The sequence below is a fragment of the Silurus meridionalis genome, chromosome 2 (genome assembly GCF_014805685.1).
Source record: "Silurus meridionalis isolate SWU-2019-XX chromosome 2, ASM1480568v1, whole genome shotgun sequence".
Classification (NCBI taxonomy): Eukaryota; Metazoa; Chordata; class Actinopteri; order Siluriformes; family Siluridae; genus Silurus; species Silurus meridionalis.
The window spans coordinates 2,137,399-2,151,234 of NC_060885.1; the positions used below are offsets into that span (position 1 = coordinate 2,137,399).

At 41.5% G+C, this 13,836-nt stretch overlaps 1 protein-coding gene across 4 annotated transcripts; it reads right to left on the reverse strand.

Annotated features, from left to right (window-relative positions):
• Positions 1-1,957: 1,957 nt before the first annotated feature.
• On the reverse strand, positions 1,958-12,270 carry ccdc149b (coiled-coil domain containing 149b). 4 transcript variants are annotated; one of them, XM_046862546.1, is made up of 13 exons: positions 12,115-12,270; positions 10,490-10,651; positions 8,602-8,640; positions 8,390-8,497; positions 8,113-8,229; positions 7,809-7,981; positions 7,396-7,468; positions 7,150-7,234; positions 6,055-6,202; positions 5,724-5,800; positions 4,270-4,302; positions 4,025-4,111; positions 1,958-3,220 (listed from the first exon to the last, which is right to left on the reverse strand). In XM_046862546.1, the coding sequence occupies exons 1-13, from the start codon at positions 12,163-12,165 to the stop codon at positions 2,763-2,765; spliced, it is 1,611 nt and encodes a 536-aa protein (XP_046718502.1). In that variant the 5' UTR covers positions 12,166-12,270; the 3' UTR covers positions 1,958-2,762. The 4 variants fall into 4 exon arrangements, with proteins under 4 accessions (XP_046718502.1, XP_046718492.1, XP_046718517.1 ...); XM_046862536.1 differs by having other exon boundaries at positions 1,958-3,223; XM_046862561.1 differs by lacking the exon at positions 12,115-12,270 and adding an exon at positions 11,930-12,108 and having other exon boundaries at positions 1,958-3,223.
• Positions 12,271-13,836: the final 1,566 nt, after the last annotated feature.

Below are 13,836 nucleotides of genomic sequence, written 5' to 3' on the forward strand. Positions count from 1 at the left end.
TAATATCATTCTATTAATAGATCAGTGTGCTGAGAGTCACATTCGAGTCTTTACACAGAAACTGAGGTGATTAAGTGAAGAATCGTGTGATAAAAATGATCACAGGAACATTAGAGTTATAATAAATCACTACTTTGGATACTTAAGTACATTTGAAGGCAAAAACTTTTGTACTTTTACTTTTAAGTTTAAAAAGACACTTTCACTTTTACTGGAGTCACATTTAAATTTTCCCGACTTTAACTCCATGGTTTGTTAGAAGGTTGGAGGTTGTGAAACTTCTTGAAGTACAGATATCCCAACTTGTACATATTTGTCCTTTTATTACATTTTTAAAAATAACATCCGAAAACATACTGAACAGGAATTTATGAGTTTGAAGGGCAAAATTCCCGCAGGCTTGTGGAAGATCTGATCCATCCTGCTCTTTAGATAAGAACACTGATAAAACGTTCCCTCTCCCTGGTAATCAGAGACATCAGGGGATTCCCCACAGTGTATTGACAAGGTGGTGCTGAGCTGCTCTGTGACCGTACACCAGCAAATGCATTAGAGGAAGAATAAATATGGGCTTTAAACAGTGTAGAAACGTAATCAGGGGTCAAATGTGATATTACCGTATTTTCAGACTATAAGCCGCTACTTTTTTCCCACATTTTGAACTCCGCGGCTTAAACAACGAAGCGGCTAATTTATGGATTTTCCCTGGGTTTTTCCCGGTTTCACAAACTTCAAGCCAAAAAACTGAACCCCATAACATTAGACCAATGAAATTTCTGAACGGAAACGAAAAAACGCACCTCACCTGTGTTCTGAGCTGCACGGCATCGGGAGAAAAAACGTTTTTTTTAAACGCACGACGATGTCAAAAGATAAACTCCCGAGAGAAATAGTTGTGAAAGGAAGGAGGAAGACAGTGAACAATGACCTTCTTGGTAGGCTACTGTTTAGATACAAGCCGTTGTAGCTTGTTGAGTCTGGGTGAAGGGAGCGCTCACTAACTTACAACAGAAATCATATAAACACAGAAAGGTTTTAAAAACTCGTGCTTTTTTATTTTTCTTGGCAACAGCGTTACGGGTTAGTCAAAGAAACTTAGAAATGAGCATCAGAAAATAATAAGGACATATTCCTCAGTCTTACACACATGCAGTAATACCGTGACGTGCTGTTTCCATAACACCGCTCTGCTCTTAAAGGAGCCACAACATATTTCACCCGTTACACCGTGTAACAGACACTGTCTTTCATTAAAGCCTGTGTAAAGTTAATTAGTTTCAGTGTAGACACCTGCGGCTTATAGACAGGTGCGGCTTATTTATGTTCAAAATAAACATCTTTGTAAAATTCAGTGGGTGTGGCTTATATATGGGTGCGCTTTATAGTCCGGAAATTACGGTACTTTGATCCTTCATCATGTTTATTTGTGCTTATGATTTCCTGATGACGTCACGGAGGATCAGAAGAAATGGCTGCAGGAGTAATCGGGGTCTGTAATTGTTCAGTATTTATATAAAAAATAACGTCATGCATTTGTTTATTATTTCCTGTAAGAGGAAGTGAGAGTCAGAACCACTTCAGGATGAGACGCGACGAATGGAACAGCACGTATGTGAAATATTGAAAAGGTCCTGAGGGAAATCTTGAGACAGAGTGTAGCATGTGTCAATATATATATATATATATTATATATGCGGCCAAAAATATTCAGACACACACCGTTTGTGGATCTTCCCCAAAATGTTCCCACAAACCTGAAGGCACACAGTGGGATGTCTACTCGTACTGTGTTCTTCACTTGAACTAGGAGACCATGACCTGTTCCAGCATCGCAATACCCCTGTGCACAAAGGCTGCTCCATGAAGATCTGCTATCCATGGAAGATCTCCTGCTATGGAGCTCCAACCCTATTGAGATGAATGTGAACGCTGACTGTACCCCAGACCTCCTCATGTTCTCACCTCCATCACTACCGGACTTTATTAACACCCCTGTAGATGAATGAATCTCCACATCGAGTGGATCAGAAGAGTGGAGCTCATTATAACAGGAAACGGAGACTACATGTGGAATGGGATGTCTTGTGATTGGCTGTTCAAAAACTTGTAGAAACGTTTATCATTTCAGCATCTCGTACAACAGACAAGCCTCCCTCGGGCTGTCCGAATACTTTTGAATTCGGGTTTGGGTTATTAGTGTCAGGAGAACAGCTTTGTGTCTTCCGTCTCCTTCACCCTCCACTGAAGCCTCTGATATCACGCAGCTGCCGCGGATGAGGTCTTCCTCCTCAACGCTCTCAGTCCATCACACACGGTACAGGACAAAGTTTGTGGACACCAGACCTCACCTGATTGAGGTGTCCATTTTTTTTAACATTCCATTACACATTCAGTCCCCATTCCCTGTTAGAATGATCTCCACTCTTCTGGGAAGATGTTCCACTAGATTGTGTGGAGATTCATTCATCTACAAGGGTGTGATGCGCTGGATTTTTGGAAGATGTTTCTCTTTGAACACTTCGGATCAGTTGAGTCTTTTAAAGATTAAATCTCGAGACTTAAAATCGCCTTAAAAATAGTGCCCATGCACAGCGATACAGCGCCCCCCAGTGTTCTTCTGGAGCGTGTCCCGGTGTGCATGCGGAACGTAGATGAATGAAGTGACACAAAGACTTGACACGACAATGTTGTACAGGCTGAAAGCAGGATCTTATCGTGTTCGGATCCGTGTTTAAGTCCAGTACTTTTTTCAGTTCTATGTTCTACGTGCTCCTAACTGGAGCATCTGGTTCTGTTCCCTCTCTTGTCACATTCTCAATGTTCTTCACTGTTCTGCGATCAGGTTCTGTGCAGTCTTCATCAAGCACTGACACGTCCCTAATGTCTCTCTCTGATCCATCCTGAATATCAGGATTGTACTCGGAACATGTGACCAAAGCGCCACCCTCTTTCCCATGATCCTCTGCTGGAGAGCTCAGATCCTCATCACCATGTAACGTTTCTAACTTGTATCCGTGTGTTACTCTCTCCACAGGACTCAGTGAGCTGGTGGTGCTTTCTGTGGAAAGATGTTCAGGTACGTGTGTGTGTTTTAAGCAGACTGTGTTGTGAAGATGATGATGATGATGACGATGACGATGATGAAGATGCGGGCTTGGATGATCCTCAGCAGTGAGAGTCGTCTCTTCGGTCACTTCCTCTCCAGTCACAACCTCTTTGTCTGCTGCAATGATATGATCACAGTATGAAGCTCTGAGAGCAGTGTAGCAGGTTTATATTACAGTCATACATGAATTGCCCTCAATTATGCCCCTACCTGTCAGGTAATGTATTGCAGTGCCCTCTAGGATGCCCCTATCTGTTAAAAATGCTATGAAGTGCTCTCTAGGATGGCCCTACCTTTCATAAAAGGTCATTATTTGCTCTATAGGATGCCCATACCTGTATAAAAATGTAATAAAGTGCCCTCTAGGATGGCCGTATCTGTATAGAAATGCTATGAAGTGTCCCCAGAGGTGCCCCTACCTTTATAAAAATATAATAAATTACCATCTGGGATCTCCCTACCTCGATAAAAATGTCATACAATGCCCCTACCTGTCAGGTAATGTATTGCAGTGCCCTCTAGGATGCCCCTATTTGTTAAAAATGCTATGAAGTGCTCTCTAGGATGGCCTTATCTTTCATAAAATGTTATGAAGTCCCCTTTAGGATGGCCCACCTGTTAAAAGAATTTATAAAGTGCCCTCTAGGATGGCTTTATCTTTCATAAAATGTTATGAATTGCCCTCAAGGATGCCCCTACCTGTATAAAATGTGATTCTGTGCTCTCCAGGATGCCTAAACCCGTATAAAAATATATCGAAGTGCCCTCTAGGATGCCCCGTTCTGACATGATCTTTGTGTTTCACTTGTGGTGTTGATTCAGATGGTTTCGTGATTATTGTAAAACCAAATCCAAACCCTGACTATCTTTTGATTTTGTTTTCCCGTGAATCAGGATCAGAGAAGGGTTTATTCTCACCCACGGAGGCGTGTGGTAGCGGCACCGCATGCCCCATCGACGTCTGGACCGGCTGGTGTTCACTCAGAATAATCACGTCTCTTCCTCCTGTAATCAATCCACCGCTAGTTACAGCTGCAGGTAAATACGACACTGCAGTAGTGCTGAATATTAAAACACACACTGGAGCAAAGGTAAGAAAAGCAGGTGTGCTGATAATCTTTATGTGATGCAGTATAAATCTAAAAGCAGAAGAAGAAACATACTCCCCAGTCCCACGGAGACGTTATAAGTAAAGCCTGGGTTTCATTGGGACAGGAAAAGGAAGAAAAAAAGAGAAGAAAAGACAATTAAATGAAAGACAGGATAGTCAAAGCACAGATATACACAGTATAGACAAAGGTTTGTGGACACCTGACCATTAGCATTGTATGTGCTTCTTTTTAAAACATCTCATTCCACATTTAGTCTCCATCTGCTGTTATAATACTCTCCACTCTTCTACGTCCACTAGATTTATGTGGAGATTCAATCAGCTACAAGGGGGTGAGTAAAGTCAGGTAGTGATGGAGGTGAGAAGGTGAGGACGTCTGGGGTGCAGTCAGTGTTCACATTCATCTCAAAGGTGTTCAGTAGGGTTTATAGCAGGAGATCTTCCACTCCAACATCCACATGTAACGCAGATCTTCATGGAGCTGGATTTGTGCACAGGAGTATCGTCATGCTGGAACACATTTGGGTCTCCTAGTTCAGATGAAAGACATCCTATAGAACTGTGTCTCCTAATGTGTAGTAATAGTTTGGAGAAGAAGCACATATGACTGGAAAATGTCAGGTGTCCCAATACTTTAGTTTCTGGGCCGTTTTTAGAGTTTATAAAATTGAAGTATATATAAATTAAATGTAATAAATTTACACACCTGCTTTTCTTTTATTACTGTATAAATAATCCTAATGGTAATAATCAGATTAATCACTTCCACGCTCGTACAGCTCATTGAACTAAATCCAGTACATGTGGACATTTATCAGTTTATTTTTGTAAACTCTCAAATATATGCCTAGTTCAGAACTGAGTGTATTATAGATATGCCCTCTAGGATGCCACTACCCGTAGGAAAATGTCATGACGTGCCTACTACATTTCTTACCTGAAATAAATCATCATAAAGTGCTTTCAAGGATGCCTCTGCCTGACATAAAATGTCAAATTGTCCTCTATCATGACACTACCTGTATAAAAATGTGATAACATGCCCTCTAGGATGATTCTACTTGTATAAAAATGTGATAAAGTGCTCTCTAGGATGACCCTACCTGTGTAAAAAAATAATAAAGTGCCCTCCAGGTTCCCCCTGTCTGTATAAAAAAAGTAATAAAGTGCCCTCTAGGATGATTCTACCTGTATAAAAATGTAAGTGCCCTCTAGGATTCCCCTACCTGTATAAAATATTAATTATATAATTGCCCTCTATGGTGGGTTACATGTGGGGAAAAAAAGCGTATCTAGACATTTTACACTTTATTTTTGTCAATTTGATTTATTTTATATTTAACAATTCCTTGGGCAACACAAAAATGATTCAAATTATATTTTCATTGTAATTAGTTCCAAAGTGAGTGTCTGAGACGTCTCTGCTTTACTCAACCCATTCTGTCCTCATTCTAAATGATATATCAGGACATAACGTGTAAAATACTGTGAACATGTGTGATTTACCAGGAAGGCTCCACAGTCCAGACATCTCCAGTGCTTTCAGCTTTCCTTCAAGTTCGGCTACTCTGTGACCCAGAATCCTGTTCATTACACACAACAAACAATTCACGTGATGATCGAATTTATCTCAGTATCAAACATCTCTGTTTTCACCACAGATTCAAACTCAGCACAAGGTAGAACACTGTGAATGGTCAGACACCTGACACTATTTCAGCTCTGAAGCTTTGTAGTTGACTACATTTACCCAAGTTGATGATAGACATGATATGTGATGTGTCAGAAGGGCACTTACACACACTCTGTATCTCGACAGTCATGTACAGACACTCACTTGTTGGTCTGGCGTTGGTGCTGAATCACCATGTTCTTCTCGTGAATGGTCTCCAGTAGCGCTGTGGCTAAAGACTTCAGGTCGCTGATGGACTGCTGCGTCACGGGCAGACTGCAGCCGTTTTCCTCAGACAGCAGCAGCTCCTGAACTGCTCACACACAAATATGATGAAATACTCCTGCATGTGAGTAAACATGATCCCGTGTCCTTATATGTGAGAACATGTGATCAAATGCCTTCAAGGATGCCTCTGTTTGCATAAAAATATAATAGTACCATTTAGGGTTCCGCTACATGTTCGAAAAACTTAAGTGCCCTTTAGGATGACTCCTACATGTGAGAAAACAATGGATTATACCCCAAGATGCCCCTACTTGCAATAAAATGAAAGTGCCCATTAGGATGCCCCTAACTGTAATAAAATGACATGAAGTGCCCTCTATGGTGCCTCTACTTGAAAAATAAAGTCATAAAAATGCTCTCTAGGTTGCCCCTACTTGTAAAAAAAAATGACATGAAGTGCCCTCTAGGGTGCCTCTACTTGAGAATTTTTTGTTTTTCATGAAGTGCCCATTAGGATGCCCCTACTTTTAATTAAATGTCATGAAGTGCCTTCTAGGGTGCCCCTACTTGTAAAAAATGACATTAAGTGCCCATTAGGATGCCCCAAACTGTAATAAAATGTTATGACTGCAGTAAAATGTCATAAAAGTGCCCTCTAGGATGCCCCCAGATGTACATAAATGTCATGAAGTGCCCACTAGGATGCGCCTATCTGCTTGAAATTGTGATAAAGAACCTCACTAGAGTGCCCGTGCAGTGGAGAAAATCAGATGGGGTGCCCTACATGATAAACATTTAAATGACATGCCCCATAGCACTCTGTGCCAAAATACATGATGAAGTGCCTTGTAGGGTTCCTGTAGTGAGTAAAAGTATGAACTGCCCTATAGGTTTGCCTAAGTGCAAGAAAATGTGTTGCTATAAGAGAACTAAAAAGGTTTCCGGTGCCTTTTTACTTTCATTGCCTGCCCCTCAGCCAGTGTCCATATAATCGCTAGCAGGTCTTTGTGATGGCTGTAGCTCCTTCATTACCTTGTTTAGCCGAGAGGACTCCTGTTAGCGCACTGCTGTTAGCCTTCCCATACACTTTACAGTTCTTCTTACTCTCCAGCGCCCCCTGTGGACAAACACAAGCAGGACGAAGGAGATTGGTTTCAGTGCGTTCACTGCACTTTTGGGTGTTTATTTCCGTCTCCAGATATAAGATGTTATTCAGGGAGTGGGATATTGGATGTGAAATGCAGTGATGTGCATCTCAGTACTTTGTTCTCCACTGACCTTGTACTTCATCAGATTGGATTTGAGAAGAGAAACTTCTTCTTGAAGCTGTACAAAGCGTTCGTGCAGGTATCTGCAAAACACTCCTACAGAGTCATACAGAGTTCTTAATGACATCATGCCCTGTCTGTACTGTGGGTTTTAGCAAACGCTTTGATGTCAATTCATTTTTAATTGAATTTTAGATTTCAGTGAAAATTTGGATCATAAGACACATAAAGCATCTGTTTAAACTAAAGCGCTTTCTACCCTTTTCTACATACATGATCTCACAAACGCTCAGTATTGGCTAGTGTCACTCTGAGTGACAGGTGAGCGAGCATGCCCCTCCCACCCAGAGACAACTTCTCATGTTCTGTAAGAGATTCAGGAATGATATCATGTTTCTACAGGTTCTCCACAGGGACACTCACCTGTTCTCCATACACAGAGCGTCCACGTCCATGATTCGACCGTCGTGGCGTCTCAGGATGTGGTTGAGCTCGATGTTGAGGCGATGCGCTTTCTCCTGATACACGTTTCTTTCCGCACGCAAGTCCTGCAGCTCGTCAACCGCCGCCTTCACACTCTGCTCCAGCTCCGAGTTCTGCGCAGACACACACACACACACACACACACACACACACACACACACACACACACTATAAATGTCTTCTCTTTTGTACTCCTCACGGTCACGGCTCATACTGTACGTGTGAACAGATGGATGAGAATCACCTGCTCTCGAGCTTTTTCCAGCTGCAGTACGAGATCTTCTCTCTCATGGGCTGGAAAGTGGCGAACTCCGACCTCTTCATCACCGAGACGCTGTTTAGCGATAGTCATCCTCAGCAGCTGTTTCCAGACACACCTGGGTGAGTACCTGCCCTTTCCTATCTCACACGCAGTCTTATTCCATGATATATTGGAGTTCATTGTGATGTAGAAGCTGTGAGACTGAGCTGGAGTGTACAGGAGGATGTGCTGAAGGATGTGCTGAAGGTGGAGCATGTACCTTGTTGTCACCCTGAACCTCAACTAATCGCTGATTCAGTTCTTTCCGTTCCTCACTCAGCTTCGAGTTCTTCTCCTGAGCGTCAAGCAGCAGCTGCGCTAAATTCACCTACAAAACGTTCAAACACAGACGCCATCACTAATGCAGCTATAATACCGACAGAACAGAACGATCAACTGCAGAAAGACGAGGCAGAGATGAAAGATACACACCTGGGTCCTTTTCTCTGGAGGTAACGTTGGGTCACCATCCTGGAAACAAAAAAGTACATCAGAGAATCAGTGAGTCAAGGAATCAGTACATATAATACATTGGGGGGAGTGGAAGCTCAGTGGTTAAGGTGCTGGGTTACTGATCAGAAGGTCGGGGGTTCAAGCCCCGAAATATCGCCAAGCTGCCACTCTTGGGCCCCTGAGCAAGGCCCTTAACCCTTTGTGCTCTAAGGGTGCCATATCATGGTCAACGCTGCGATCTGACCCCGGCTTCTGAGCAAAAGCTATGATATAAAAAACTAATTTCACTGTGCTGTCACGTGTATGTGACAAAGAAAGTTTATTCTGAGAAAAAAGTCACATGGCAGATGCCTTTTTCCAGAAATGCTTACAGTTATCAGTTTACACACCAATCACAGTCAGAGGAGTGATTCAGGGTTAAGTGGGACCTGCAGCGAGTCAGTGAATCAGTGAGTCAGTAAACCAGTTAGTCAGTGAATCAATGAGCCAGTCAATCAGTGAGTCAGTGCAAGAGTAAAGCAGTGAATCAGTAAATCAGGAAGTCATTGCTTCAGTGATAAGGTGAGTCAGTGAATCAGTGATAAAGTGAGTCAGTGACTCAGTGATAGTGAATCGGTGCAGTGATAAAGTGAATCAGTGAATCAGTGATAAAGTCAGTCAGTGCATTAGTAAATAAAGTACGTAAGTGACTCAGTGGTAGTGAATCGGTGCAGTGATAAAGTGAGTCAGTGAATCAGTGATAAAGTCAGTCAGTGCATTAGTAAATAAAGTACGTAAGTGACTCAGTGGTAGTGAATCGGTGCAGTGATAAAGTGAGTCAGTGAATCAGTGATAAAGTCAGTCAGTGCATTAGTAAATAAAGTACGTAAGTGACTCAGTGGTAGTGAATCGGTGCAGTGATAAGTCAGTGAATCAGTGATAAAGTCAGTCAGTGCATTAGTAAATAAAGTACATCAGTGACTCAGTGGTAGTGAATCGGTGCAGTGATAAAGTGAGTCAGTGAATCAGTGATAAAGTCAGTCAGTGCATTAGTAAATAAAGTACATCAGTGACTCAGTGGTAGTAAATCGGTGCAGTGATAAAGAGATTCAGTGATAAAGTGAGTCAGTGAATCAGTGATAGTGAATCGGTGCAGTGATAAAGTGAGTCAGTGACTCAGTGATAGTGAATCAGTGCAGTGATAAAGTGATTCAGTGACTCAGTGATAGTGAATCAGAGCAGTGATAAAGTGATTCAGTGACTCAGTGATAGTGAATCAGTGACTCAGTAATAGTGAATCAGTGCAGTGATAAAGTGATTCAGTGACTCAGTGATAGTGAATCAGTGCAGTGATAGTGAGTCAGTGACTCGGTGATAGTGAATCAGTGCAGTGAGAAAGTCAGTGACTCAGTGATAGTGAATCAGTGATTCAGTGACTCAGTGATAGTGAATCAGTGCAGTGATAAAGTGATTCAGTGACTCAGTGATAGTGAATCAGTGCAGTGATAAAGTGATTCAGTGACTCAGTGATAGTGAATCAGTGATAGTGAATCAGTGCAGTGATAATGAGTCAGTGAATCAGTGATAAAGTGATTCAGTGACTCAGTGATAGTGAATCAGTGATAAAGTGATTCAGTGACTCAGTGATAGTGAATCAGTGCAGTGATAAAGTGATTCAGTGACTCAGTGATAGTGAATCAGTGCAGTGATAGTGAGTCAGTGACTCAGTGATAGTGAATCAGTGCAGTGATGAAGTGAGTCAGTGACTCAGTGATAATGAATCAGTGCAGTGATAAAGTGAGTCAGTGACTCAGTGATAGTGAATCAGTGCAGTGATAAAGTGAGATTAAAATGAAGAATTAGAATAGAATTAAACTAATTCACTCACAATAAGCTCTCTGTATTTCTTCTTTAGCCCTTGGTGGCGCTCTCGCAGCTGATTGGCCATCAGTCTGAACTGGTCACGCTCCTGCTGGCAGATGTCCAGCTCTTTAGAGAGAATCAGCAGTGCCTCCTTCTTACTCTCCAGCTTTCTCTTACACACCAGGAACTGAGCGAGGAAAGAAAACACTCGTGTTTTCATCAGCAATTTCCCCTCAGGACAGACCCATCAGAAACACACACACACACACACACACACACACACACACACACACACACACACGTAAAATCAGAGCGAATGAATTGTAGACTTTATTCCTTAAATACATGTTTTTATTCAAACAAAATTAACTTAAACAGTCAGAAATGTTCATATACAAAGTAAGTTTTTAAAAGTGATATTCTATATTTACAACACAGCTTTTATATGCTTTTATATCAAATAAAACATCATTTAAATGTAAAACACCCAATTATCTGTATCATTAACACATAACACAGTAATTATATGATAATGGGTCTGGTCATGTGACTGTTTGTACGTTAGTGAAACGTTAGTTTGACCCCCGTGAACACCTGATTACCTTCTATTTCATATCCTTCACTCTTTATTCTCTGTACATTCTGTAGACGTTTGTACCTAAAAGCTGCTGCTGCTGTTATCATGAACACGTCCTGAACATCTCATCACACTCAGTACTGCCAGTATCTCTGACAGGGTTCTTTTCCCTCAGTCTCAAGAGTTCTTCCTCACCCAATCAGGCCTTTGGCTCAAGGAACAACATCTGATGTGGGTTGAGATGATTTGCATATGATGTGTTATTCACCAATCAGATTTCAGTATTGTTAACCGCAGACACACTGCATGTGATTGAACTATTTTCAGTGTTCAGTTATGAACCATACAACGTACAACCAAATGTTTGTGGACACCTGACCAGAAGATTAGTATCTGATTCCACATTTAGTCTTCATTTGCTCCTATAATAACCTCCACTCCTCTGGGAAGATGTTCCACTAGATTTTGTAGAGAGAACACAGGGGTGTTAGTAAAGTCAGGTAGTGATGCAGAAACTGGATTTCTGCACAGAGACATGGTGATGCAGGAGCAGGTTTGGGTCTCCTAGATCACGTGACGTGTGTAAGAAATTCAGGTGTGTAACAAAAATATCGATTTAAATCCTTTTACACAACATACATCATCACCCGACCTGAAACACACACACCTCAGTCTGTGTGTGTGTATGTGTGTGTGTGTGTGTGTCGGTCTAATGGACACAATGGAGATGATCTATAATGCGCTTTAAGAGGCTTCTGTTCCTTCACGTGTGTAATAGACGTGAGATTTTTTCAGACATGAACATATGATATAAACACACGCGCGCGCACACACGATCACACGCACGCACACAAGATCACACGCACGCACATGCGCTCACACACTTACACGATTACTCGCACGCGCATGCGCACATTATCACACGCACGCAGGTGTGCGCATCGCCGTAGGCCGCCAGCGCGTCCTGCGCGTCAACATCATCACCATCAAACGCTCGCGCATCCTGTCCGATCTGGGGGTCTGATGAGTTGCACTCAGACCACATTTCCCGTGTGAAAACAGCGCACCCTCACCTCGTTCACCAGCCCCTGCCAGTCGCTCTCACTTCTTCTTGAAGGGTCCATTTCACAGCTTTTCCACTTCGATTACACCAAACAGGTGAAAAAGCCCCAAGCGCGCGGCCAGGTGAGCATCTTCTCCCACCATGAGTCACAGCATCCACACGCATCATTTCCTGTGGTCACGGAAAGTGTGCGTTCCAATTCACACTCCTTCCCTTCTCCTACACACTATGCCCTACATAGGGTGGGTGCGTTCCAAACCATGCTGTGTACAAAAGAACCCGGATGCTGTCGTCACGTCACGAATATTGGAGTGTTACTGGATTACTGGATGATCTTTTCTACTGCCTGATCACCAGACCAAACATTTAAAATACACAACAATAAAATATACACACAAATAATGTGCATGTCAGATAAATAGTGTACTCAGGGTAGTACCAAGTTCCTACACAGATCAGATACAGACTAAAGACACGTCATGGTCATGGGATTTTATTATATATATATATATATATATACAGTGTTGTGCTCGTTACTAAAAAAATAGTAACTAGTTACAGTTACTCGTTACTTCATTTAAAAAGTAACTTTGTTGATTATTTACACCAAAAAGTAATGCGTTACTGTTAAAAGTAACTTTTTAAAGAACCTTCTTTAATGTTCACATTAATGCCCTTTTATGCGTTATAGTCTACAAACACAAAACTGACTTAAACACAGAGTCATTTTTAAACACTATTTTATTAAAGTCAGAGCAGCACAAACTGAATATATCACAAGCATTTCTGAAATAAATAACAAAACAAGCTGAATAATATATTCACAATCAAACACTAAAGTGGCTTCTGCTGTTGTGTTGAGCTCTTAAACATGTTCCTTTCACAGCTGAAGTATGAAAACTATCAACAATGTAGAACAGAACACCGGGTTAGCGCATAGCTTCTAGCTCCTCAGGCATGGAGTTTCTGGAGGAGCTTCAACAGATTGGAGTAGCTGTTTATCGCAGTAGATACGAGCTTCGAACCAGAAAGACACAGCTTACATTTGACTAAAAAGTTTTTGTCTTTATGCTCAACTAAAGTGAAATAATGAGCATACTGCCACTTTGAGAAACTCATCTTGCTCTCGCCTCGACTCGCCATTACTGCTGCACAGACCTGAATAAACGGAGACACGCCCACAGTGCGTCTTCTTCTTGTTTACAGTGGTTCATCCACCAATCCTACAATGTGTCTCTGCTGTAAACAGGTCAGACTGTAGTCTACACTTTAGCCCAAATTCATTCATTTAATAAAGTTACGGGTAACAAACTATACGCTAATGGTAACAGCGTTACTTTATTTAAAAAGTAATGCGTTACAGTATTAGTTACTGTCAAAAGTAACTTCATTACAGTAACGTGTTACTGCCCAACACTGATTATATATATATATATATATATATATATATATATATATATATATATATATATATATATATATATATATATATATGCAGTTCTATCCTTGTAATGTGACATGTAAATACACATATAAAGCTTTTTAGGGATCATAGATTATAAAATGACTGTTTGGAGCAGTTACATCTACACAGAAGTAGAACCAGGACTTTCTTCCTTTAATGGTTAAGATCAGGACCGGTTCTAGACTTTTTTTTGAGGCCCTAAGCTAAATTTATATTGGAAGCCCCCCAGCGTTCTCTCATCCACCCTTCAGGATAATACTAAAAAAA